Below are 24,838 nucleotides of genomic sequence, written 5' to 3'. Positions count from 1 at the left end.
GATCCCTGTCCTTTTCCAGTCACGATGAAAGAGGTCCCAGCATAGGCTGGGGTCTTTGGCCCTTCTGCAGTGGGACCCCATCTGATGCCTCACAACTGGGACTGAATGTGTGGGAAGAAAAATACCCTGGGCGGTGGAGCTGAGGCTTGCTCCCTTCCCCCCCATCCCGTCCCCAGTTCCCAGTTCAGATCACCTGGGATCCTATCCTCCCCATTGAGATTTTCTAACCCAGCTGGTTAAAAAGGCCCAGTATCGTCCCATCCTGTTGAGAACTCCTTGAACTGTGCTGTCCAGTAGAACTTTCTGTGAGGGTTTAGTGTTCTGTTTCTGCATTATTCATTACAATAGTCACTAGCCACATGCGAGCACTTGAAATGTGGCTGATGTGGCAGGCACTGGATTGTTCATGTAAGTGTAGTTAGTGGCCACTGAATTAGGCAGCACAGTTCTGGAAGGAATTTGATGTCTTCTCTCACTAGACCCTTCAGTATTGTTTTGGGTCCTATTGTGTGCCTGGCCCTGTGCACTGTTGCCTTAATGAATACATGGAGGCAGCGATGGTTACTGAGGGGCTAGGAGTTAACCCCTGAGGATTCCAGTGGGTTTAGTGAGATCGCAGTCCACAGCCCACAGAGGAGGCCACAGAGGACCGCCCATCAGTAAAGGAAGACATGACTACTGTCCAACCTGGTGGCTGCCCCTTCCACGAAACAGACTCTGGTTCTCTTTTCCTCCATAGGCCGCAGATCAAGCTCACGACTGTCCAAGAGGGAGGTCTCCAGCCTGCTAAGTTATACTCAGGTATAGGCTCTATTCTCCCTTTTTCAGGGTTCAGAGGATTCCTTTTAGCTTTCATTAACCGGGAACATGAGTCCTACTTAAACTGGTGCCCAGTAAATACTTGTTGAATGACGAATTTGAATACTGCTAGGCACACAGAGGGCTTTGAACAACCTCAGTTAGGATGCCATTTGCTGCTGTTACATTGCCAACTTTTTTTTAAAAATCATAAACACCTATTTTACTAAATTAACTTTTTTACTAGATGCTTCCTGTGTATTTTTTGAAATTATTTTTTTCTCAATCTGGGTGATCAATTAATTTCTAATGGGTCAAACTGTTCTTTTATTTCTGGAATGCGTCCAACTTGGTCATTGTATATTTTGAATTTGATTTACTTTTGAGCATCTATTCATGAATAGAAGGGATGTATAGTTTTATTTCGTGTAATATATCTGCGTCTGGTTTTGACGTACATCGGAAAGAACTTGTCTGTCTTGTTTTAGGGAATCTTTTTTTTTTTGCAACCACTGCAAAATCTTTTAATACTTGCTGCAATACTAAAGTTTCTACTTGGTCAGTTCTTTTCCAAGGTACAGTTTTTCCATGTTTCTTTTTATTCCTGACATTATGTATGCCTTATCTTACTAACCATACCAAAGTTTTGTCAATTTGGTTACTTTTTTCAGAGAACCAGTGTCAGTTATTGGGGACAAAATCATGGATAAATGAAAGCTTGATCTCATACTTCTTGTTTTGTCCTGCTGGAGGGCAACCAGTGGGCACCCAGATGATGGGGAGAGTGTGGCTGGCTCAGAGGCTCAGGACAGTTATTCTAGTAGTTCGTTACCAGTCACAGTAATGACATTTCCTGTCTGAGCACTGCCTCTGTGCCCAGCCTTTGGTGAAGTGTGCTTTGATTCCCACTGTAACCCTGTTGTGCTGTATCGGAAATACTGTTGTTCCAACTTTAAAGAGACAGGAATGGACTCAAGGTCACACAGTTGGCAAGTAAAAAGTCAAGTTCTTAACACTCTGGCCAGATGTTGGGCCAGTGACCACTGGTCTAGTTTTTGTGCTCAGGTTTTGGTGTGGTGTGTGCTGCATGGGATGTGCAGTAGTGGGGGGGTCTTAGTGACTTGACACAGAATTGGTGCCAAGTTTTCCTGGTCATTGTATCAAGAAGCATCCTTTTGAGCCTATAATTACTCCCAGGCACTGTTAATTGTGAAAATTGACCAGGTCTCCCTGCTAAGCATAGCCAAATCGGTCTAAGATGTAGACACAGAAGACGCCTTCATGATGCATATTGATTGCATCTACACCATTTCTTTGGTTTTCTGATTCCACTGGGGCTTATCTTGTTGCAACCATCTCTTGAATCCTGTGGTGTGATCCCATTGTAAAATCTTTTGGAATAAAATGAGGTAGTTGAAAATATTTTTAGGTCTCGGAGCAATACTAAGATTGGTTTTAAACATGATTGATGCTTCATTTTTTTTTTTTTTTTTTTTAATTGGGGAAGGGGAGCAGGACTTTATTGGGGAACAGGTGTGTACTTCCAGGACTTTTTTATTTTCCAAGTCAAGTTGTTGTCCTTTCAATCTTAGTTGTGGAGGGTGCCATTCAGCTTCAAGTTGTTGTCCTTTCAGTCGTAGTTGTGGAGGGCGCAGCTCAGCTCCAGGTCCAGTTGCTGTTGCTAGTTGCAGAGTCGCAGCCCAACATCCCTTGCGGGAGTCGAACCGGCAACCTTGTGGTTGAGAGGATGCGCTCCAACCAACTGAGCCATCCAGGAGCTCAGGGGCAGCTCAGCTCAAGGTGCCGTGTTCAATCTTAGTTGAAGAGGCCCTGCCCACCATCCCTTGCGGGACTCAAGGAGTTGAACTGGCAACCTTGTGGTTGAGAGCCCACTGGCCCATGTGGGATTCAAACCGGCAGCCTTCGGAGTTAGGAGCACGGAGCTCCAACCTCCTGAGCCACCTGGCTGGCCCGACGCTTCATTTTTAAACTATTGGTTATATGACTTAATGACATCCTGACGCTCATAATGTTTCATTTATAAAGGATCTGACGGGCGATGGAGATGGCGAAGGGGAAGATGGAGATCGCTCTGACACTCCAGTGATGCCAAAACTCTTCCGTGAAACCAGAACTCGGTCTGAAAGCCCAGCTGTAAGTCCCCACCCCAGAGCCAAGGCACCTCCAACCACTCATAGTCCTGTATAGAAAAACATGTCTTGGATCTCCCTGGAGGGGCTTTGAAGAGAGAGGTGAACAGATGTTTTCAAATTGGAAAAATGACAGCAAGCCTCATGAACTATCATTGTGAAGATATTTTTTTCGCACGGCAGTTTTAAAACTCTTAGAAGTGCCCCAGGGTGATAGAGTTGGCCAGTGGATGGGTCAGTGCCAGTTACTTGTGGGAGTCACTTCGGTGACTTAGAGATCTAGAAATGGGAAAGTATTTGTTGCTCATGGTCAACCAGTCTTCAGTTAGAGAGCCAACTATCACTTAATGACCATTGCAGGTGCAGTTTATGATCACACTCTACTAGGATATAATATGTATCATTCCCTCCTTTTTTTTTTTTTTACAGATGAGAGAAGATTCTCATAGCTTACCCAAGGTTCAACATTAACTCTTATGTGTAGTATTTGAATACAGGTTGGCAACGCTCAAGTTCATGGCATTTTGAGAAAGAAGCCTAAGGGTTTCTTATCCATCTTGAGGATCCAGTACCTTCCTGAAGAATGCAATTAGTCTAATGCTTTTTGGGAAAAAAAAATTTGGTTTAGAGTAAACTTGGATTTTACTTCTCGGTTCAATTTGCAGGTGCCAGTGTCAGCTGTGACAGGCAGTGGGCTCTGCTGTGAATTGTCCGGCTGCCTTGCTGGCCACCCTACTACCCCCTTGTTGCACGAACTAATGAGTTTCTGGGTGGGAAGTTACCAGCCCAGAGCCCCCCCACTACTGAACCACCTCATGCACTTCTGACCTGAGGCTGCCTGTCAAGCCCAGTCCTTTCGGCCCCTGCCCCAAACCCCGTGCCTGCACTCACCAAAGGCCTCGTGCTTATCCTCTCTTGCTTCCAGGTCCGAACCCGAAATCACAACAGTGCCTCCAGCCGGGAGAGGTACAGACCCTTCCTCCGTTCCACCCGAGGCCGGCAGGTCCGCAATCACGTGGACGAGTCCCCCGTGGAGTTCTCAGCTACCAGGGTTGGTTCCCGGACGCTCTGACCCCTGTCCCCTGCCTCTAATTGGAAGATCTTCCTCTCACTGCACCACCGAAAGTGGCCGATCCATGACTCTAACCCGCTTCTGTTCTTCACATGTCTCTCCTTTTCAGGGTCTTCCTGCCTTTCCTTTCTTTCCTGGGTGCTGGGTAAGCTTCTCTTAAACCTGATGACTTCTCTCCTGGCCTGATCCTGGATGGAACTGTGGTGGGAATGCAAGAATTGCTGGATTCTTGCCCCTCCTAGGAAATGAGCTCTAAACCACTGATTTCCAGAAATGTCTTGTCTCTCTAGTATCTTCATTGACTGTCTTGAGGCAGCCCCAAGGGTTACGGCAACTCTCCACTCCTGTGCCAAGGTTGGGCACACAGTAAGCACTTAGGAAACCAGTGGCGCTGTCTGAGCTTGGTTCTCTGAACCGTTTGGCATCACTCATCATTATTATGCCTTTGTGCTTGACTCTGTCTCTGTTTTGCTGGGAGTGGCTTTCTCCCACCACTTAAGGGATGCTTGGTCCTGGAAAAGCATTCGTGGTGGTCTCTGTACTCCTTAACTTACATTTTCACTCTTTCTGCTCGGCTGGGAAGCAGTTGGTGGTGCCACTGGTCTCTGGTCATCCACCTGGTTTGCTGTGGCCTAAGCTATATGTCCTTCTGTTCACAGTCCCTGAGGCGGCGTGCAGCGTCGTCGGCAGGCACACCGTGGCCATCCCCTGACGGCCTCTACCTCACCATCGACCTCACAGATGACGTGATTCCCCAGAGCAGCAGTACCCCTTACAATCACTTGGCTCAGGACAGCCATCAGGAGAGCTTGGACTCCCCACAGGTGGACACAGAGGGCAGAGACGCAGATGGCACCGAGTATCAGGTACCACCAGGAAGGGCTGAATATAGAGCAAAGCAAACTGTTACCCAAAGGGGATTGTCACTACAGTTTTGTTGCTTTTAGCGTAATATTTGAATTCATTCTCCAAGTGTAATTTTTCACATGTAATATGATTCTTCACCCTACTTACCTCCATGACATAACTCAAGCACCTGATTTTTCTGAACATTACATACTTGTACCTAGAAACTATGTGTTTTATATACATAATACATGATTCTGCTCATAGTATACATACCGCTTTTGATTGGCTTTTCACTTATTAGGAATTAGACTTGGCTCACTTCCGTGTCTAATCCACTGTATCGTATAATCCATCTAGTGTTTTGTTTATAATTAACTAGTTGAGCTTGTTTGTTTTCACTTAAGCATTGCTGCATATATATGTAGTACATACGTATATACCCATATATTGTGTAGAAATCCTTTTCTCTAGGTACGGTACTTTAGCGTAGATCATACTATAGATACAGTTTAATAGTTCACATGTTTTCATGGGCACCTGACATTATGGCAAGTTTATGCGCAAATGACCAAATAATTTTTAAAGCATTTGAGAGGCTTTATAATAGCCTATCTGATGGCTTGTGGTGGGAATATTCAGGTGTTTGTCATCATTTCACTTTTATTTCAGAAAGTTGACGTCTTTCATTCCTAGGTTAAATGTTACAGATCTAATATAATAAACCCCATGTTCCTATCAAACAACCAATCCTACCCATCCACTGCCCTTTATTCTCACATAGTTTTCCAACCATGAAATGTGGAAGGCAGACAGATAATTTCCTGAGGAGCCCTGCCGGGCACTTGTAGGAAGCCCTAAGTGGGACTGGGAGGCAGTTGCCATCACAGGTCCATGGGGTGGGTAAGATTCTTCCTCAACCTGGCTGGCTTGTCTCATTGGGATTCATTCCTTCATGTGGTTTATCTTCCAGGATGGGAAGGAGTTTGGAATAGGGGACCTCGTATGGGGAAAGATCAAGGGCTTCTCCTGGTGGCCTGCCATGGTGGTATCTTGGAAGGCCACCTCCAAGCGCCAGGCCATGTCTGGCATGCGGTGGGTCCAGTGGTTTGGTGATGGCAAGTTCTCTGAGGTGAGTCCAGGGTAAGGTAGGCTTTCATGGGCCTGCAGAAGGGCAGCCTTTTCCATCCCTCCCTTTTGCAGTTGCCCTTAAGATAATGGCCTGTGCTTGTTTTCTCTGGATGGATAAGGCTGTGTGTCTAGGAGGAAGGACAAAAACTTCTCTTGTTAACTGACTTAAACAGACACATAGGTTCTTTGGGGGCTCAGATCTCAGTGTACTTTTACAGGAGACAAAGCTGCCAAGTCTTATGGGTTCATGACCACTTGGATTCTGTTTTATTTCTCTGGGGCAGAGTCACCGGTATGGATTCTGAGGGGTCAGGAGCAGCCTCTTGGGTGTTTAATGGAGAACTTGGAAGAGACAGGAAGGATGGACTCTGCCTCTGAACCTCATTTAGCCCTGGGGAGGTGGGGGGAGAGGTTCTTCTGACTGGGCCTGCAGCTGGGTCTTGAGTTGCCTGGTGACAATTAGGAAAACTTTCTTCTCAGAGTTGGTTATCTCAGGGTTTCTTGATTACTGATATTGGCCATTTGAATTTCATCTTTCTTGATGAGTCTGTCGGATAAGAGCAAGTGTTGGACATGCATTAGGCTGTTTTGATTCTTATACTCTGTTTGAAGGCACATTTTGAAGGCACATTCTGAAGACACATTCTGAGAGTCCAAGTTTTATTGGATTTTCTTTTTTTTAAATTTTATTGGGGAATATTGGGGAACAGTGTGTTTCTCCAGGGCCCATCAGCTCCAAGTCGTTGTCCTTCAGTTTAGTTATGGAGGGTGCAGCTCAGCTCCAACTCCAGTCGACGTCTATCCCATGTGGGAATTGAACCAGCAACCTTGTTGAGAGCTCGCGCTTTAACCAACTGAGCTATCCCGCCACCGCTGAGAGTCCAAGTTTTGATAAGAATAGTGCAGGCAGTACTTTTTCTGAGATGGTCTCTTACTGAAATGTTCTTCCAACCCTCGGCATTTCCTAATGTGAGGTGAGAACACAGAGCAAGCTGGGCCAGGATGGAAGCAGGGGTGGGAATGAAGGACCATTGAGTACGTTTGTGAGATTCAGCTTCAATTTGAGGTTCCGGTTTTTCCATGAATTGGGTTTCTTTGGGGCGATTCATATCAACATTGAAGTTCCCGAAGGGCAGGAATATGACTTGGAGTCTCCCTGCATGCTGATGCCCCCATTGGCCAGCAGAGGGAGCAGAAGGACAAACGTCCAGGCCTACACTCTCCCTTGAAGCATCTAATTGCAGGGATGTGAGCAATGACTTCTTTGAAATGAAAAACCATGGATTGTTTCATTGCTTTGGCCCAGTAAGACATAAAATGCACTTTGCAAGACTGGGTCTGATGCAAATAAGATGAAGTGGGGTGCTGTTAGCATCATGGGAGAGGATTACAATGTGGGGTCTGGTGTTTAGCCCATATGTTACATTGGAAGAGTTTGGTGTTGGGAACGGCGCCTCAACTGTGTTGAGCCCCAGTTTCTTCTCACCAATGGTGGCAACACTCCCTCGTGGGAGGTCACACTTAGAAGTGCAAAATGGAGGTTAGCATGAGTGCGAGCACCTAATGTGGAAAACAAAGCATCATATCTGTCTTTCTGTTCGGATCAGCATCCCTGAGTACCCAGTTTCACCCCTTCCCACTTGTAGCCCATTGAATTAGTTCACATATACCCTGGAACTGGGCATGAGACTTGTAGAATATATAGATCTTTAGCCCCAGTGGAAGGCAGATATCAACAAGTGACAATAACTAAAAAGTGCTTATTCTGTGCCAAGCACTGTTCTCTAAACAATACATTAAATGAGCTCAATTAATAGAAGGCGAAATAGTAAAGTAATCACAGCTATTTGTCACCCTCACGAAGGAAGGAAGAACAAGTGCAAAACCCCCGATGTTGGAGCATCTGCAGCAAATTGCAAGTGGGAGCCCACACCAGGGACCATGTAGGTCATTTGTTCTTAAAATATACACAGATACAGGGTACATCTAATTGTATCCATTTGGAACAGCACACTTGCTCACGCTGGGAGTGTCATCCCCCATGCTTCTGGCCATAGGGTACATCAGTAGTCTGTGTACCAGTTCTATTTCTATTTTCTCCTTTTTTCTTTTCCCCTTTGCATCTGTGAACTTTGATCCCCAGGAATAACCCTATGAGAAATACACGGCACCCCCGGTGGATGCTGATGGTGGTTTTCTCTCTTAGGTCTCTGCTGATAAGCTGGTGGCCCTGGGGCTGTTTAGCCAGCACTTTAACCTGGCGACTTTCAATAAGCTGGTCTCTTACAGGAAGGCCATGTACCACGCTCTGGAGGTAACACGGTGGTGGGTGGTGAGGGCCTGGCCCCAAGAGCAGGGTTAAGGCAAGAGACATACAGAAAGTCAGCTCCGGCCGGGGTACCAACGATGGCTTAGAAGGGACAGGGTAACCAGGCAGGAGGTGAATGCAAACATGTTGGCCTGATGGGCCAGACTGGGAAGGGAAGGAAGGGATTTGAGACTTCCCTACGACTTCTAGGTCTCCCTCAGCTTCTACCTGGTGGCTGTCGGTATTGCTGACTGAATGAGGAAGGAGGGAACACTAGGAAGTGGGGGACAAGGGTCACATCAGTGAATTCATGATTTTCCAGAGCTGTCAAAGACTTGACGTGGTGAGGTTCAAGGCCAAGACGGGGCAGCAGCTGAGCCCAGCTGCCTTTTCCGCTTGGCTGCGGGATCCGTCAGGCTCTGTCCTTCCCTCTGCTTTGACTTGGGGTGAAGGTCACTGCAAAGATCAGTAGCCTTTGTCCAGCATTTATGATCCAGCCTCTGTGCTTAATTAGATACGTAAATCCTTGTGGTATTTCTGAAATAGAACTTCACACTCTACACCTCCTCATCTTCATTGGGGAAATAAAACAAGAAATCTGGAGCTTTTTCAGAGGTGATACTTCTATAACTAAAAGTAGCAGAGCTAAAGTCTGCTCCGCTGCCTTTTGAGGGGGAGCTGTCCACTCAGGTTCTCTGCGTAGAAGAGGTCACATTTGGTGCCTTCGTGGAAAGACTTCACTCTTCCCCCAAGGCCTCTTCCCTGTCTTCCTGCACAGGCTGTTCCTCCCTGTCACATACCACAGCTCAGGACAGCTGCCTGGCTATGAAAGGGCCCAGTGTGAAGGGGAATGCAGGGCCCAGCTGGGGGGAATCCCTGGGTGCGGCCTGGCGAGCACCCACCCCTCCTGTTCATCACAGACTCGCCTTTATCTCACCAGAAAGCCAGGGTGCGGGCTGGCAAGACCTTCCCCAGCGGCCCCGGAGACTCATTGGAGGACCAGCTGAAGCCCATGTTGGAGTGGGCCCATGGGGGCTTCAGGCCTACTGGGATTGAGGGCCTCAAACCCAACAACAAGCAACCAGGTGGGAATGGGTCCCTGTGGCAATACCAACTGTCACTGATGCTGGGAACACCCTTGGGAGATGCAGCCACCCCTGTGCCCCTCACCTTACCCCCGCTTTCTGGCATCCAGTTGGTCCTGGAGACCCACTTTTCCACCCTGTGAACCCAGAGGGCTATGGGAAAACAAACAGCCCAGGCTTTTCCAGCTTCCCTGGTCACTTGCCTGCTAAAGGTCAAGTACATGTAGTTTGGAATTGATTCTGTTCTGAAAACTTGAGTAAACAGGAAATCAAGACTGAATGAATCTTCACTAGCACCTTTTCTTTTAAAAGGAAAAAATAATTACGCTCTGCTCATTGGAGAAAAGTTGGCAAGTGTTTTAAAACAAAAATCCCCAAACCATAACCCACCTCCATTCAGAAAGTGGCATCACCCATCCTAACATTTTGATCAATACCATATTTCCTCCATTATAAGATATGTGTAGTTTAAGATTGTCACTTTTTGGAAATCTGGGATGCCTGAAATCCAGGATTTGTCTTCTAATTCATACCTTTAACAAGAGTGTTCTCTGTTTTGTTTTGTCCCCCCCGACCCCCCAAAAAAGTGGTTAATAAGTCGAAGGTGCGTCGTGCAGGCAGTGGGAACTTAGAATCAAGGAAATACGGTATTCCCTTCCCATCTTTTTGACTATCTTTTGACAGTTTTCTCTGCACTTTCTTTCAATTTCTTTGCATATACAGTGGTCACTGGGAAAGAAATCTCAGCCTGAACTCTCACCCACCCCTTCACTCTCTGGCCTCACAAGGCCTCTATCCAGCTGCACTTTGTTGGGTGTGCACATCTTTTCACCTTTTTCTGTACACGAGTTGGATTTCTGCTTTCCCTTTATTTCACAGTATTAAATCATATAAGCATTGTCAAATGTCATGTTGTCACTAAAGGGTCCTTATGAGTTTTAATGGCTGCATAATTTTCTTTCCTAGGGGCAGAGACAAATTTAACTATGTCCTTTATAGGTTACACTGTATAGACTGACTGAAAATAGAAGTGGAATTTATAGAAAGAGAAGCAATAGCCACATAATATAATTTAAATTTTCTAGTAGCCAAGTTGAAAAGAATAAAAGAAACAGGTACAATTAATATTAGTCATACATTTAATTTAATCCCATATTTTCAGCATTTAAGCATTTCCAACAGTCAGTATAAAAAATTAAGATATTTTACATTTCCTTTTAGCACTGTTTTCAAAATCGCATATTTTATGTGTCTTTCAACATCTCAATTAGGACACGAAATTTTCCCTGGTAACACTTACTCTGTATTTTCACAAATGTCTAAGATCCAAATTTTCACTTGAACAAGTTCCAAATGAAGTTGTTAATTGGATCAATTAGCAATGTAAAAATTTATATTAAAATTAAATGTAAAATGCAGCTCCTCAGTCACTCACACAAGTCACATTTTTAAGTGCTCATTGGCTCCATGTGGCTGTCAGTTACTGTGTTGGGCATTGTAGACAGATGTTTAGTGCCTTTGTAGAATGTTCTTTGTCCTGGGTCTAAACCCCTAAAACTATTTAAAACCCTATAAACACGTATTAGATATGTGAGGGGTTTTGAATTATGTCTCATACATAGTAGGGCCTCAGGACCCTATTGTGGACCCATATCATGGCCCAGATGCAGTGGGCGTCCAGGCAGGCATAGCGTAGGCCTGTCCCAGGCCCACCTTTTCCCTGCACCACCTCCTGCTAGCCAAGGCTGCCATCTCCTTCCCTTTCACAGAGAATAAGACTCGAAGACGCACAGCTGATGACTCGGCCACCTCTACTGACTACTGCCCCCCACCCAAGCGCCTCAAGACAAATTGCTATAACAACGGCAAAGACCGAGGAGAGGAGGACCAGACTCGAGGTGATTGTGTGGGAGGAGGAGGCTGGGGGACCATTATCACCCATTCCCAGGAATGGGCAGGCAGTGAGGACCACGAGAGGAGGGGGACGTATGGCTTAGTTGATCGCTGATAGGCTCCTTCAGCCCATCTCACAATCTTCTCTTTTCTCAACAGAGCAAATGGCTTTGGATGTTACCAACAACAAGAGTAGTCTAGAAGGTAATGCTCTCTCCCTTGCAGTCCTCACTTCCTGTTGTGGGTACTTCTCCAGGCCTTTACTGTTCACTCTGCTGGGGTTTAACCCAGAGCCTTGACCTTGGGTGGAGGTGTAGACATCGTCATAGTTACGTTTTATAGAATTGCCTGATTGCCTGATTTTTACAGAGACAGATTCTGCCCCTAATCTCAGTGAGCAGGAAGGGTGGGTGTGGGGGCAGAGTGGAAGCCAGGGCCCTTCGGCCAGGGGAAACTGAAATCATGATCTGTGGCATCATGAGCCTTCCCAAACAAGAACTGGAACTGGCTTTGAGGTGAAAAGTAGGCATGCTTTGCCACTGTCACTCTCGCAAGCTAACTTTGGTTCGTTGGCCCTGGCTGGGAATCACCCCTGGAATCTAAACTGCCCAGAATGTATCTAATGGAGCTCAACTGTGTGAGGGCTGATCAACTTCCTTGCTTCCTCGCCCTCATACCCTTTAGTCAACAAATACTTAGTTGAGTGGTTACTCAGTGCTGGATAGGAAAATAATACAGCTCCTGACGCAGAGAACCCTGGGAAAGCTTGGGTTTGGAGGCAGCCCCTGAAGATGCTGGGAGCCTTGACCCATAATCCTCCCATCCCCCAAGATTCTTTCACTCATCTGTCTGCTACCTGGCTAGGGATGGCATTTTTAAAGGCTCTGCCCGCCGGTCAGTGGTGTGAATGAGTCCTGACCTAGTGAAGTCAGGGTACCCTAATAGTTAAAAGACCTGGGTTCTGAAATTGCAGCCATGGTTATGTGTAGAGTGTGGTCATGTGCAAGTCCTTTCATGATGAGCCAGTAAGCAAACTGGTGACAGCATGAATTCCCCGAAGTCTTAGTCTTTAAAGGTCTCAAAGATTTTCACATCAGGCCCTCCAAGCCTGTCCCTGTGCTGGAGGGGCCCTTGCTCAGTGCTGTGCCCCACAGCTTCCTACTTTGCCTGTCTTGCGGTACCTACTGCTTGGAGCTGGTATGCTAGTCTTTTCCCATTGCGAGAATTGGGACGGCAATTTGGAAACATTGTTGAAAGGAACAAAGCATGAAGAGTCCGTGGCATATTGCTAGCGTGGAATCAATGTTCAAGAACCATTAGACCCAGGGCTTCGGCAGCTGGTGTGGGGCGGGAATTGCTGCAAACTGTCCGTGTCTTTCTTACAGACAGCTGTTTGTCCTGTGGTAGGAAAAACACTGTGTCCTTCCACCCTCTCTTTGAGGGCGGGCTCTGCCAGACGTGCCGGGTAAGTCCCACCCCCACCCTGGACTTTGCTGTCCCTTCTCTCCACAACTTGCCTATACTTCCTGGAAAAAAGTACCTGCATGTAGGCATCAGGGAATGTTCTAGTGAAGCCCTCCCTGGCCCCAATCGTCCTACCTTCCACTCTGAGGGCTGGTGCTACAACAGAGGAGGCCATCTGCAGTGGCTCATAGACCCCAGCCAGTTGTTCCTGTGAAGGGCGCCAAGCCTCCAGTGACCTGTATCCTAGGGCCCTACCCCCGAGCAAGTGGGGCCCGGTGGTCCCTGGTCTCCGATTTCACGGGTGTCTCTCTCTGGCTGCCAGGACCGGTTCCTTGAGCTGTTCTACATGTACGACGATGACGGCTACCAGTCCTACTGCACTGTGTGCTGCGAGGGCCGTGAGCTGCTCCTGTGCAGCAACACGAGCTGCTGCCGGTGAGCATCGGGCCCGCAGCTGGCCCCTGAGTCTCCCAAGTCGTGCCTGTCATTCCTACGGCCCAAAGGAATCTCAGGCACTGGGACTTGAGCCCAGTTAACCTGGGGACAGGGCCCAGTCAGTACTCTGCAGGGTTCGTGGTTCTCATGTCCTTGACGTAGAACCAGGGGTGTAGGGATGAGCTTAGAGACAGGAATGTCTGAGGTCTGGGACGGGGGTGGGGAAGGCTCCATAGAGATTGGCCTCTTCTGGGGGCTTGGAGAGCTTTTCTGTGCAGAGCCTGTGGACTCAGGGTGCACAGATATCCAAGGAAGAGGTTACATCACACCGCAGGGTTTTCCAGCCCATGGAGAGGAGCATCTGGGGCCCTGAAAAGGCTTTAGGCGATGTGTTGCCATCTCCCTGGGAAAGGGGTCATTCAGGCGAGCGGCATGGTGACTAAGGCTCCCTTCTCTCCCGGTGCAGGTGCTTCTGTGTGGAATGCCTGGAGGTGCTGGTGGGCAAAGGCACAGCAGCAGATGCGAAGCTGCAGGAGCCCTGGAGCTGCTACATGTGCCTCCCGCAGCGCTGTCACGGTGTCCTGCGGCGCCGGAAGGACTGGAACGTCCGCCTCCAGGCTTTCTTCACCAGTGACATGGGGCTTGAATATGTAAGCCACAGGCTCTTTTGCCCAGTACCACCCACCCCAGAGCATCACGAGTCTGGAATGCTCTGGGAGTTTCTTAGCCAGAGTTCCTGGAAAGATCCGCAATACAAACGAGTGACTGAGTGCCTCAGACTTGAGAGACCCGCTAACTGACATGTCCCATGGACAGTCCTCAGGCTTCTTCCTCCAGTGGTCTTTTTTCCTCCCCTCCTTGGCTGATTATAGATTTTCAAGGGGCTGACAAAGAAATGGTTATCGATATAAGCAAATCTTCTGAGGTAGTTGAACGGAAGAGGGAAAAAGGAAGCCTGTGACTTACTCTTAAATCTTAGAGGGAGTGGATTTTCCTGGGCTCCGTTCTAGAGATCTCTGAGGGAGGCCCCAGGTCATTCCTGTGTAGGGTGATGTGTCTTTTTGTGTGTGTGCATCTGTCTCAAAGTCTCATCTGTGTTCCATGTCTAAGGGTAGAATGGCAAGCTGAGGTGATCCCAGCTGAGAAATGGCAGACCTCAGGGTTTGAGTCCCTCAGCAAGGTCAGCCCGCCCCTCCCCCAGAGGTTGAGTCTTCCCCTTGTGCCTTGACCTTCATGACTTCCATGATCTCTATGACCTTTAACCTGGCAGGAAGCCCCCAAGTTATACCCTGCGATTCCTGCAGCCCGAAGGCGACCCATTCGAGTCTTGTCCCTGTTTGATGGAATTGCCACAGGTGAGTTTGGAGGTCACCTTGGGATGCTCACCTGGTCCAGGTGTCTGTTCTCAATGCCAAGCAAGACCCGTGGGATTACCTGTCTGTTACCTTTTCTGAGAAAACCACTGGCTTCTTGTTTCTCACCTCAAACCTCTCCACCATTCATTTCACCCACCTGGCCCTCTTTTGGTCCTTTTTAAAGGAATGTGTATCTCAGATGTTGCATTTATTTTTCATTATGTGCAGTTATCTTGGGAAACTATTTTTTATTCCATAAGCATAGACAACTCCTAATACCTCCATTCTTCCCTCCCATTCCCCCGGGTTCCCCATATAAGAATAAGGATAGCCAACATGCATGTCGCCCTTGGGAGCTTTCCCTGAGTTAACTCGTTTAATCTTCAGAATTGCCCTGTGGGGTATTATTAGGAATGTCCATTTTACCAGAGCAGGAAGCAGTGTAAATGAGCTGCTATGTGCTTCATGTGTACGTATGTGTGTCCACTGGTGTCCACCTGCCTAAAACATTGATAGCTGTTAATGACTCCCAGGTCAAGGCCTGCTACTTGTTTTCTCCACTCGGGTGGATCGTAAGGACCTGTTTATACTAGCATAGGTAACCCACAGTAGGATGGAGCCTTGGCCATTGCCCCCCAGACTTCGAGGCTATTTTCTCAACATGATTTTGGTGAAGGTCCCTGTTTCTGTGTCTGCGTTTATGCTGGGGCTGCAGATGCTGGGGCATTGGCTCTGGACCTGTCAGTTATGATAGATCCTGCTAGTGGGCTGTACCACTTGATACATACATCTTTTGTTCACAAACTCCACACTCTGGAGAGCCTGGTATGGTGTGCAGTTTCTGTGCCATCTGCAGGGCTTCACTCGAGGGCTGCCATATCTTTGCTGGGTCTGGTCTGAGTTTTGGAGATGATGTAGAATCACTGGAGGGAGGGGCCCTGGGCAGCATGACCCTGGGTGCATTTTCTATCTCTCTGGCTCCCCCTACAGGGTACTTGGTTCTCAAAGAATTGGGCATCAAAGTGGAGAAGTATGTCGCCTCCGAAGTGTGTGAAGAGTCCATCGCGGTGGGAACTGTCAAGCACGAGGGCAATATCAAATATGTGAATGATGTCAGGAACATCACCAAGAAAAATGTGAGGACAGCCTACACTCCTGGGGGCGCTGCAACAGCCCCTCCCTCCCCGTCCCTAAGCCCACACGTCCTCACAGCCGTGTTGTCCCCTTCCCCATGCCCAGGGTTGTGGGAGAAGAGAACCTGTGATCATATCAGGCAGCTTTTCTTGACAGGGAACACAGGTTGTCAGTCCCTCCAACCTCCCCTAAGAGTGACTGTTTTTCTGTCACAGATTGAAGAATGGGGCCCCTTTGACTTGGTGATTGGTGGAAGCCCATGCAATGATCTCTCAAATGTGAACCCTGCCAGGAAAGGCCTGTACGGTGAGTGTCCCTTCTATTCTAGTGGCGCCAAGAGACCCTATATGTCACCTGAGTGCTAGTCCAGGAGGAGTGGCTTGAGACGGAGCTGTTTGCTTCTGGCCAGCCTTACCTGTCACCTATCCACACGCCACTGTGAATCCTCAGTCCCCAGAGATACTTAAAAACAGCATTGCTCTGCTTGTTGCTGTGTCCTTAGTCCGTCCAGAGCACTACAGGCAGAGCGACTGTAGGGCATCAGCTGTAGTCAGGTGGTCATTAGGAACCCATTGGTTTCAATATGGAGGTGTGGGCTGAAGGGTTTGACCCTGGCCATCCATCTTCTTTTGTGGGCTCAGAGGGCACAGGCCGGCTCTTCTTCGAGTTTTACCACCTGCTGAATTACTCACGCCCCAAGGAAGGTGACGACCGGCCCTTCTTCTGGATGTTTGAGAATGTGGTAGCCATGAAGGTTGGTGACAAGAGGGACATCTCTCGGTTCCTGGAGGTGAGGGGACCTACAGTCCTGATTGTCAAGACTGCATGGGTGGGGAAGGGCCAGTTGGCAATGGGGGTTGGTGGGTGTTGGAAGTGATTTCCAGGTTCTCAGCAGAAGACGTGGCTAGATCCAAGTGTAATGGAGTCAAGTGGGTTGGTTCTCTTACAAACATGAAAAATATTTGATCTCTCTAACCTCACCCCAAACCCACTGAAGTCAGAGATGATGAAACCATCATCTACTTTTGGAGGCCTCATGAGATTCAATTAACCTTTTTACTCTAGAGAGTTTTTTCTCCTTGTTACGAGAACTGCTGCTTTAGGGGCCACAGACACGTTAATTATCCACTGCTTCATACAAGCATTCTAGTAAATACTTTTTATATACTTAACGCATTTAATTTCCCCCAAAACTTTGTAGTTTAAGTTCTGCTAGAGAGATTATGTCGATGACAGATGGGTGGTGCAGGGCATGGTTTGCCAACACTGCATTCCTGTAACCAGGAGCTCGACTTGCCAGATGTTGGCTTTGAGCTGCTTTTACCGCCTGTACATAGCACATTCCGTAATTACCTGGTGTGCCCCAGGGCATACCTTCTCAGGACCTGCAGATTCAATCTGGTCTCTTTCCCTACCATTAATATGTGAGCACTAGCTATGTCCTCCAGCCAGATTCTTGATAGGAGTTGGTCTGTCCCCTGTCTGTCAGGAACTGTATGTCTTCCACAGCCAAGGATCAGCTCTGTCACCCGCCTAGGCCAGGCCCCACCCTGTCTGCCACCTGAATTCTGATGTAGGCGCCTAGCAGCTGTCCTTCTCTCTCTCTGCAGTGCAATCCAGTGATGATTGACGCCATCAAAGTGTCTGCTGCTCATAGGGCCCGATACTTCTGGGGCAACCTGCCTGGGATGAACAGGTAACACGGGGCTCCAAGTGGGACAGGTAACAGCCAAGTGAAATATACAGCTAATGGTTTGAGCCCTGATCCTGAACTCTAAGACAGAACCATGCTTGAGTCTTCTAGAAGGCGCTGGCTCTACTGAGAAATGGCCCCACCTGGGGCTTCAGACCAATCACTGATGTTATGGATGACACCTGTTAGGATGTACAGGCATTACCTGGGATCCCTGACCAGGGTTCCTCAGTCTATTCCAACTTATTCCTGCTCTGCCCATGGGCCTGGTTCTTACAGTGCCATGTGCTAGAGCAGACTGGGTGTTGTCTCCCAGCCAGGGATGCTGATGCTCTACACCCCAGTTGCCTGTCCCATTGGGAAATGGAAGGGAACTGTTAGATGCATCTGTCTCTCTGCCCCTCAGATGAAGTGACCCCCTGGAACAGGCCTGTGGTGATCCTGTGGAACCTAGAGGGAGCTGAGATGACATTTGATAGCTCAAAGCCTATCTCCCTCAGATTTTCTTAACCAAGAGATTTCCCCAACTTTTCATCAACTCTTTCATGTTGAAAGTTACAAAGCAAGTTGCTGAGGATTAATTATTTTTTATATGTGGCGTGCTAATTAAGGTATAAAATGTGATGGTAACGAAACATCCCAGACTTTTGCAAATGAGTTAAGCTTAAAAAATTACCCTTTAGAAGGAAGTGTTGGAAGCATAATAACTGACATTTGGTAAAATGTGGACAGGTGAGAAGGTACTGGAGTAGCTTGAAGGATTTCTTTTGGGTATCGTGCATTTTCATTTGGCTTTACCAGCCAGTCAGATGGTGCAGTGTCCATGGATGCAGTGAAATGGGTTCATTCACTTCATACTCAAGTTCTCGCTCTGACAGGCATTGTTGTATGTGCTGCCAGTTTAGTGGTGAACACCTCAGATGTCTGGTGTGTTCTCATGGAATTGACAGGCTAATGGGTGGACTGTTCAGACAGTAAATGACCTCAGGGTCATGGCTGGAGTGAGACATTGGAAGAGTTAAGGGTGGGGGGCTTCTCATTACAGCGGGGCCCTGAATGAAGGAGTGGAGTCATACAATTGTTTGAGAGAATAGCATTCCAGGCAAAAGGAAGAGGGTAAAGGGGATGATGAGGGTGTCAGGGCATTCGCAGACCAGTTCAGATGACAGTGTTCCTTGCTTGTGGAGTGGCTGGGAGAGAGGAGAGCAGAGAACTCAGAAGTATCAGCCAAATTACGTGGGGCCTGCAGGTCATAGTACGACTTATATTTACTTTGGCATGGGAATTCACAGGAGGATTTAAGCTGAGCTGTAAATTCACAGTAGTTTGTTAGACGCTATATGGATGAGGGCAGAAATGGGAAGAAACAGGAGGTGGTCCTTCAGAGGAGGAGGGTTGGCTGTTTATTTTGTGGTGACCCAGGAGGTTGCATCCATACACACAATGCATCCTGGGGGCTGTAACTCAGGGGTCCTGTGGAACCTAGCGGGAGAGATCAGATTCTATCTAGATAATGTGAAGGTATTAGGATTTGATGGTGTATTGGATGTGTGGTATGAGGTAAAAATAAAGAGTCAGCAAAGATGCCACAAAATTTTCTGCCTGAGTTGTGATAAGAACCAAGCTGTAGTGCTATATATACAGAGGGTGCCAAGAAAATGTATACATACGCATTTTAAGAAAGGAAAACTATTAAAATTGTAATACTCAGTATACAAGTATACTGATAACAAAAAATTAATACAAGTCACATTTGACTTCTGCAATTATAGATGCTCAAAGTGGTTGCCATCAGCGTCCAGACACTTAACTGCTTGAGCAATGTTAACAAAGTGAGCACTTGTATACATTTTTTTGGCACCCTGGTATATAGCTGGCTCTGCAGGGTTCTAGGATGATGACGCAAGCATCAACCCAGAGGTCACAGACCCAAATCCAGTCTTTAGGCCAAAAACTGTAGTTTGTTTAGATCTCAGTTTTAGAATCAACATGAGGTGTGTCCTTTATGGTGTGCTGTGTTGTGTCCTTTTCCCCAGGTAGGTGCCTCAGCTCCCTTGATTTCATGGAAGAGCTAGCTGGGAATTGGGATAGGGTGGCATTGGGGACCCTGGAAGGTGAGGTCAAGGAAGTTTCTGATGGAATCTAGGGGAAGGAACAGGAACATTTTGTGTGATTCAGTGGCCCGGCCCCTTTTGTGGGCACTGTTTCCATTCTTAAGTCTGCTTTCTTTGTGACCTTGAAGTTCCTTACACAGGAGCTGCCGAGGTGGTGATCAAGTCTGCATTCAGTCCCTTGCTGGTTTTCTGCTCTGGAACTGCTCAACCACTTTGGTTCTAAAGTTCTACTCCCCCTTCTGGGAATCTGTTTGCCTCTCTCTGCATTTGCACGTTTCAGTGGTGAAAGTTACAAGGGTAAATCAGAGTTTGGTGAACCACCGCCTATCCTTCCTTCCTACATGTACGCACTTTTAGTCCTTAAAGCCTCCGGAGGCTGCATCCCCAGCAGTAAGGCCCCAAAGTATGGGTTTGATGTGCTTGTGGTAGCAATTGGACCTGCCAAGATCTGATACAAGTTTCTAAGACATGTGACCCAGAGAGATGGTGGAACTTGCTCAAGGTCATCATTCAGCCACATTAGCAGTGGGGCTGGGACTGGGGTGGTCTCCTGACTCCTCTTCCTGTGCTTCCCCACCCTGCTCTCCTCAATGGGAGCTTGGCTTTGATTAATGTTAAAACTTGGCAAGGGGGAGCGTTTATTCCTGGGCTGCCCTCTCAAGGGGCTAGTCTATCCCTAGCTTCAGCACACAGGCTCATGCCAGTGTCATTTTCATCATGTATTTGTAGCAAGTCCATGGCCAGAGCACATATTGTAGCCTTAAGCGCTCACTCCCACCTTGGGAGGTGCCTAGCCAAGGCCCCTTGACAGATGGTAGAAAGTAATGGGTTTTGGCTATTCCCAGGCCCGTGATAGCATCAAAGAATGATAAACTCGAGCTGCAGGACTGCTTGGAGTTCAATAGGACAGCAAAGGTAAGATGTGCTCACAAACGGTCTGTGGGAAATGCACTTGGTGACCTCCAAAGCTGGAACTTGACTGACCTTGGTGTCTAGTTTGTTCCTGCCACTCCCCCCACATGACCCCCTGGTGCTGGGCCTCTTTTTCTATAGAATTGTTCTGTCCCATCTGTCAAGTACAGAGGAAGAGAGGTTCTTGATAAAAAAGATAATCACTGAGAAAAGGCAACTAGACTTTCCAATTATGAATGCACATGTCATAGAGACACAAGATAATTTCAGCCGGTCCTCCCAGTGAGAAATGAGTAATTAATGCTTTTGTAAAAAACTTATCTGCTGACAAGTCATAAATAATTATATTAAGACCTCCATATATAAATTTAATTCTTAAATGTTTATATATCAAGCTAAGATCCATCAAAATCCTGGTTTGGTTGACCACTCTATAATCTGGGTGGATTTTTACATTTTGCTTTAATTTTGCTTGATCAGTGACTGTTGTCTTGGCACCCATGTGATCTCATTCGCGGTCACTTTTTTATCTCTTGTTCTCTCTGAGGCTGGTCCTTCCTGTTCATTCACTCCTTGGCTTTTGTGGGAAGCACAAAATATTCTTGTCCTTCCAACACTACTTTTCTGATTCCTTCTGAGCCCAGCCCTGCCACCTTTTCTCCCCTACCTGCCCTCCCTCCTCCATCTTCCCTAGGGCTTCTAAGCCTTGGATCAACCCAGAACCCTTCATTCTGTGCTTACTCCATGATGTCATTTTGTTCTCCAGTTAAAGAAAGTACAGACAATAACCACCAAGTCGAACTCGATCAGACAGGGGAAAAACCAACTTTTCCCTGTTGTCATGAATGGCAAAGAAGATGTTTTGTGGTGCACTGAGCTAGAAAGGTGAGCGAGGCTGCATGTGGAGAGGGAAACAACACAGATAGAAAGGGGAACGTGTGGTTCAGGCCAGCAGCACAAATGGACTTGCTTGCCTTCATTCTACATGGACCCACTGACCTATGTTAGGGGGGCTGGGAATACATTTTCAGAGTTAGTCCTCATTTCCTGGCCGAAATGGTAGAAGGGTGGTGATGAGGAGGAATCTGAAACATGAGGTCATTAGACAGCACCATCTGTCTGTGTTGGCTGCACTGCCCCTGGCATCTGCCTGCCTCAACATGCTGAGACACAGGGATGTAAGAGGAACCAGCTAAAGAAAACCTCACTGACGTGCCATTGCTCTTGCTCTTTCTCAGAAGATTCCTTCTGCCAAGTTGCTCTTCTGTAGGTGATTCATACTTAGCCACAGTCTCCCTCTTCCATTTGTTTGGCTAAGTTGGTATCTTATTTATTTTGATTCAAAGAACCAACTCTTAAATTGTAGTTCTATTCAGGTTTCAATTTTTTTCTTATTCCTTTTGTTTTTCTTGTTTATTTTGTTTTTATTTTTGTTAGAATATTTTTGTTAGAAATGTAAGAAGGGCTATGAATATGCCTCTACGTTTTTGGCTGTGTCTTGAAAGATTTGATACAGAGTATTTTCATTCCAGATGTCTGTTGTACAACTAGTTTTATTCTTTACTAAACAATAGTTTTCTTAGTATAAAAGCAAGTTCTAATTAATGGAAACAAACTGATGGGTAACCTGGCCCATATGTGCTGTGGATTATTCTATACAGTTGACCTTTGAACAACACAGATTTGAACTGTGTTGGTCCACTAATACATGGATTTTTTTCCCAATAAGTATATTGGGAAAATTTCTGGAGATTGCAATGATTTGATAAAACTCACAGACGAACCATGTACCTAGAAATATCAAAAAAGAAAAAAAAGAGGAAAAGTTAGGTATGTCATAAATGAATAAAATTTATGTAGATACTAGTCTTATTTTTATCATTTACTACCATAAAATATACACAAATTGACTGTTGAGGTAAGGCTTCCAGTCAACAGTAACCTACTAGTAGTTATGTTTTAGGGGAGTCGTAAGTTAGATTTGGATTTTCCACTAGACAGGGGCTCAGTGTCCCTAACCCCTGTGGTGTTCATGGGTCAAATGTATTTTGAGATCCAAGCCTAACATGCTGGGCTGGACCTACGATAATGGGTTGGTGCAGATGTCTTGTCATTCTGTGGAGGTGTTGCATCCCAAAGAAGCTGGAGGTGTTGCATCTTTGGGATGGTTAACACTCATTCAGCCATTGATCCCTTGGTGTGATTTTTAGTGTTTGATGGAAAACTTGGATAAGAATGAAGTCTAGTGTATCTGTAGCCTCTTACCAGGCCTGATAAAATCTTACAGAGGAGGCTGTTGGTATATTTGGTTGCCATCTGCCATCAACTCCAGCTTGGCCCTTGACCTAGCAACTGGATTTGAAGAGGGACAGAGAACTCAAGATGCTTCAGTATACTCACAGTAAATTAGCTGAGCATCCGATGATTGAAAATAAGGTTCATTTTTGAGAGTGTCCTTGTTCCTTATTAAGAAAATTGCCTAACGTCTCCCATCTTGTGGTTTGAAGACAGGGACAGGTCTGTCTTCTGGTTATGCATACATGCATTCATTCGGGAAAGGTCCACTGAGCACCAACTATGTGTGAGGGGCACATTGCTAGTGCTGGGGATGCACATAACAGGAACCCTCAGGGAAGAGTCATGCCCTCATTCATGACTGTCATTTGTGTGCTGAAGAACCTGCGGACCTGACCTGGGGATCAAGAGGGCTCATGTGAAGGCCCAGTGGGCCTGACGCAAGGGACAGGACAAAGGGCAGAAAGAGCAGTGCCACACTGCATGACCCATGGCGAGGATTTCCCAGAGGCACTGAGCACACTGGAGGTGGCACTTCTGACTCCCTGTCTTTTTACTCTGGTGCCCCCCAGGATCTTCGGCTTTCCTGTACACTACACAGATGTGTCCAACATGGGCCGTGGTGCCCGTCAGAAGCTGCTCGGGAGGTCCTGGAGCGTGCCTGTCATCCGACACCTCTTCGCTCCCCTGAAGGACTACTTTGCCTGTGAATAGTCCCCCAGGCACGCTGGGGCACTGGGGTGTGTGGGGGCAGAGCCGGGACCCAGGAGGTGCATCCCAGGCTCTGTCCTTCCTCAGCTCAGCTGTGTGGGGTCACTGCCGCGTACCTCAGCGGGAGCAGAGCAGCCTGACCCCCTCCTGGCAGGGGGAGCCCGAGGTGCCACCTCCTTGTGCACAATTCAGCCTGGCCACTCGGAGTGGCCAAACACGGTGCTCATTTTGTCTTCTCTTAACACTTTAAAACTTGAAGTAGATAGTAAAGATGGCTTTTTTTCCCCCTCCTGGGTTTATAGCTCAGAAACAATGGCTAAGATACCAAAACTACAGTGCTGACAGCTCTCCAGTACTCAGGTCAATGCTGAAAAATCACCCAAGACAGTTATTGCAAGACTTTAATTTTTTTAACACATCTGCAGCTCCTTGTATCCAGGAGTGTGCAGTGGTAGACATGTAGCTAAGGGACTTTTTAAGGGCCCAAGGATGCTTTTTTCCCCTAGGGCTAGCAGAAAAGGAAATGATGTCTACATCTTCAATTTTACCCAGCACAGAACCCTGGTCTCAGTATAAAGGGCTGGGATCCATCATGGGGCTGTTGAGTATTTCCCACACCGATGATGATTTCAGCAGGGATGACATCATCATCACATTCAGGGCTATCTTTTCCCACAAACCCAAGGGCAGGGCTACCCTTAAGCTAAGTCTCTCCCAGTGACTGCAATAGAACCCTCCGGGGAAGCTCAGGAAGGGGTGGGCTAGGTTATAAGCTGCCATATATTCTGTAAGCAGGTATGGCTTCTCGCTATTTTCCTCTTCCCCATGTGAGAGGAGTGAAGGGAGAGGCTTAGGTAAGACCACCCCCACCCCCAAATGCACCCTCTAGATTTCTGCAGGCACAGATCCCCAGATAAGTACGACACCCTAATTCTTAAGCCTTTCTCTTAACCCGGAAGCAGTGACAGCCAGGGGCAGAAGCACATTTCTCGCACTTTTCCCCTCATCTAAGAGTTTGCAGGGGGAAAACTACAATAAAAGCTCCAACCTCCAGAGATTTTAAAGTCCTTTTTTTTTTCTGCAATAAATCATTTTGATAAGTTGTTTTTAGGGATAATGGGAGGTCGGACAACGTGCATTTCAGAAATGCTGTCGTAATGGTTTTTAACACCTTTTTACTCTTACTGGTGCTATTTTGTAGGATAAGGAACAACGTTGACAGGTTTTATGGAAATTTTTTTATATACTTTTAAAAATCTCAGACTTCTATTTTTATGTTTTACCATTTTCATAAAAAAAAATTTTTTGTGTGACCGGAGCCACGTAACAAGTATGGGGGGAAATCGTGCCTTGTTTCAACAGTTTTGCTACTTTTTAGGCTGAAAGATGATGAATGCCTAGAGTTTACCTTATGTTGAATTAAAATCAGTATTTCTCTATAA

At 47.0% G+C, this 24,838-nt stretch overlaps 1 protein-coding gene across 7 annotated transcripts in view; it reads left to right on the top strand.

Annotated features, from left to right (window-relative positions):
- Window positions 1-24,838, top strand: part of DNMT3B (DNA methyltransferase 3 beta) — a 38,831-nt gene extending 13,993 nt beyond the window's left edge. For 2 of the 7 annotated variants that reach the window (XM_019748534.2, XM_074317492.1), the window contains exons 3-22: window positions 740-801; window positions 2,845-2,952; window positions 3,874-3,999; window positions 4,680-4,886; window positions 5,840-5,998; window positions 8,204-8,311; window positions 9,246-9,390; window positions 11,160-11,288; window positions 11,443-11,487; window positions 12,669-12,748; window positions 13,070-13,182; window positions 13,649-13,832; window positions 14,453-14,537; window positions 15,528-15,673; window positions 15,887-15,977; window positions 16,313-16,461; window positions 17,282-17,367; window positions 20,324-20,393; window positions 21,157-21,275; window positions 23,258-24,838. In XM_019748534.2, coding sequence (XP_019604093.2) covers window positions 740-801; window positions 2,845-2,952; window positions 3,874-3,999; window positions 4,680-4,886; window positions 5,840-5,998; window positions 8,204-8,311; window positions 9,246-9,390; window positions 11,160-11,288; window positions 11,443-11,487; window positions 12,669-12,748; window positions 13,070-13,182; window positions 13,649-13,832; window positions 14,453-14,537; window positions 15,528-15,673; window positions 15,887-15,977; window positions 16,313-16,461; window positions 17,282-17,367; window positions 20,324-20,393; window positions 21,157-21,275; window positions 23,258-23,399 — 2,354 coding nt within the window. In that variant the 3' untranslated portion in view covers window positions 23,400-24,838. The remainder of the gene's footprint in view (window positions 1-739; window positions 802-2,844; window positions 2,953-3,873; window positions 4,000-4,679; window positions 4,887-5,839; window positions 5,999-8,203; window positions 8,312-9,245; window positions 9,391-11,159; window positions 11,289-11,442; window positions 11,488-12,668; window positions 12,749-13,069; window positions 13,183-13,648; window positions 13,833-14,452; window positions 14,538-15,527; window positions 15,674-15,886; window positions 15,978-16,312; window positions 16,462-17,281; window positions 17,368-20,323; window positions 20,394-21,156; window positions 21,276-23,257) is intronic. The other 5 variants (XM_019748535.2, XM_074317493.1, XM_074317491.1 and 2 more) reach the window with 3 other exon arrangements.

This window comes from Rhinolophus sinicus, linkage group LG13 (assembly GCF_036562045.2).
Source record: "Rhinolophus sinicus isolate RSC01 linkage group LG13, ASM3656204v1, whole genome shotgun sequence".
In the NCBI taxonomy this organism is placed as follows: Eukaryota; Metazoa; Chordata; class Mammalia; order Chiroptera; family Rhinolophidae; genus Rhinolophus; species Rhinolophus sinicus.
Note: the sequence above shows the minus strand (reverse complement) of the source record. Positions and strands in the feature narration are given on the sequence as shown.